Source organism: Triticum dicoccoides, chromosome 7B (genome assembly GCF_002162155.2).
Source record: "Triticum dicoccoides isolate Atlit2015 ecotype Zavitan chromosome 7B, WEW_v2.0, whole genome shotgun sequence".
Taxonomy (NCBI): Eukaryota; Viridiplantae; Streptophyta; class Magnoliopsida; order Poales; family Poaceae; genus Triticum; species Triticum dicoccoides.
Genome location: NC_041393.1, coordinates 635,596,114 through 635,597,202, shown reverse-complemented (window position 1 = coordinate 635,597,202; position 1,089 = coordinate 635,596,114). Strand labels below are relative to the sequence as shown.

The following is a 1,089-nucleotide window of genomic DNA, read 5'->3' as shown; positions in this document are numbered from 1 at the left end:
GCAAACAATTGCCTCCTTCACTGCATTTTTAGAGCTACACTGCACAGTGTTAACATTCTCTTTTTGGTCGCCAACTCGCATCATTGTTTTGGTTGCTGTGGCACAAGCCTCATCAATCAGGTCAATTGCCTTATCAGGAAATTGACGACCTACAGTATAGACATCAATAAAATCTGTCAATTAACTCCAACATATATACAACTCGGCAGAAAGAAAGCACCTGCTCCATTAATTGATGCATCTGAACTATCATGAATTTATTCAATACCGTAAACATGATTTATATACATTAGTTAAACCAAATTAAACTGAATGCATGGGTTGCGACATGGGTGCTCCACAACAGTCTCATGCAATAATTCTGCCCTTCAATTGCACATCAGAACAATTGAGCAGATAGTTTAATTAGAATGTGAGCTAGTGGACCTTAACAAGAATGGACATCTGACCATAATAACCAATTAAAGATCATATATAACCCTGTTTCTTCCCTTCATGTTTCATTACGCTTCCTATAATAAACTAGATGAGTTCATGCATCTACTAATCACCTCTGGAAACAAAAGGAAAAAAATTAATTCCTCACCGGTGATGTAGCGGCCAGCGAGCTGTACGGCAGCAACAAGAGCGGCATCTTGGATTTCTAAGCCATGGTGCTGTTCATACTGCTGCTTTAGCGCCCGCAGCATGGCAATGGTGGCCTGCGCGCTAGGCTCCTCAACGTGCACCTTCTGGAACCGCCGCTCGAGTGCGGCATCCTTCTCAATGTACTTACGGTAATCATCAAAAGTCGTCGCACCCACACAGCGGATGCGACCACGGGCCAACGCCGGCTTCAGCATATTGGCAGCATCCTGGCATCCCCCCCTCACTGCACCGGCGCCGAGAAGCGTGTGCATCTCGTCGATGAATAGAACTATCTTGCCACCTGAATCCTCCGCCTTCTTTATCACGCCTTTCAAGCGTTCCTCGAACATGCCACGGAACATGGTCCCGGCCACCATCGCCCCGAGATCAACATCCACAACGCGAGCCCCGGCAAGTGCTGCAGGGACCTTCCCGGCAGCGATGCGCTGTGCAAGGCCCTCG

General features: G+C 47.3%; 1 protein-coding gene across 1 annotated transcript in view; it reads right to left on the bottom strand.

Moving 5' to 3' along the window:
* LOC119339262 (probable chaperone protein ClpB 2) overlaps window positions 1-1,079 on the bottom strand; it is a 1,684-nt gene extending 605 nt beyond the window's left edge. Inside the window, exons 1-2 of the mRNA XM_037611385.1 lie at window positions 587-1,079; window positions 13-149 (exon numbers count right to left, since the gene is read on the bottom strand). Of these exons, the coding sequence (XP_037467282.1) occupies window positions 13-149; window positions 587-1,004 (555 nt within the window). The 5' untranslated portion in view covers window positions 1,005-1,079. The remainder of the gene's footprint in view (window positions 1-12; window positions 150-586) is intronic.
* Between the last annotated feature and the right edge of the window lie 10 nt (window positions 1,080-1,089).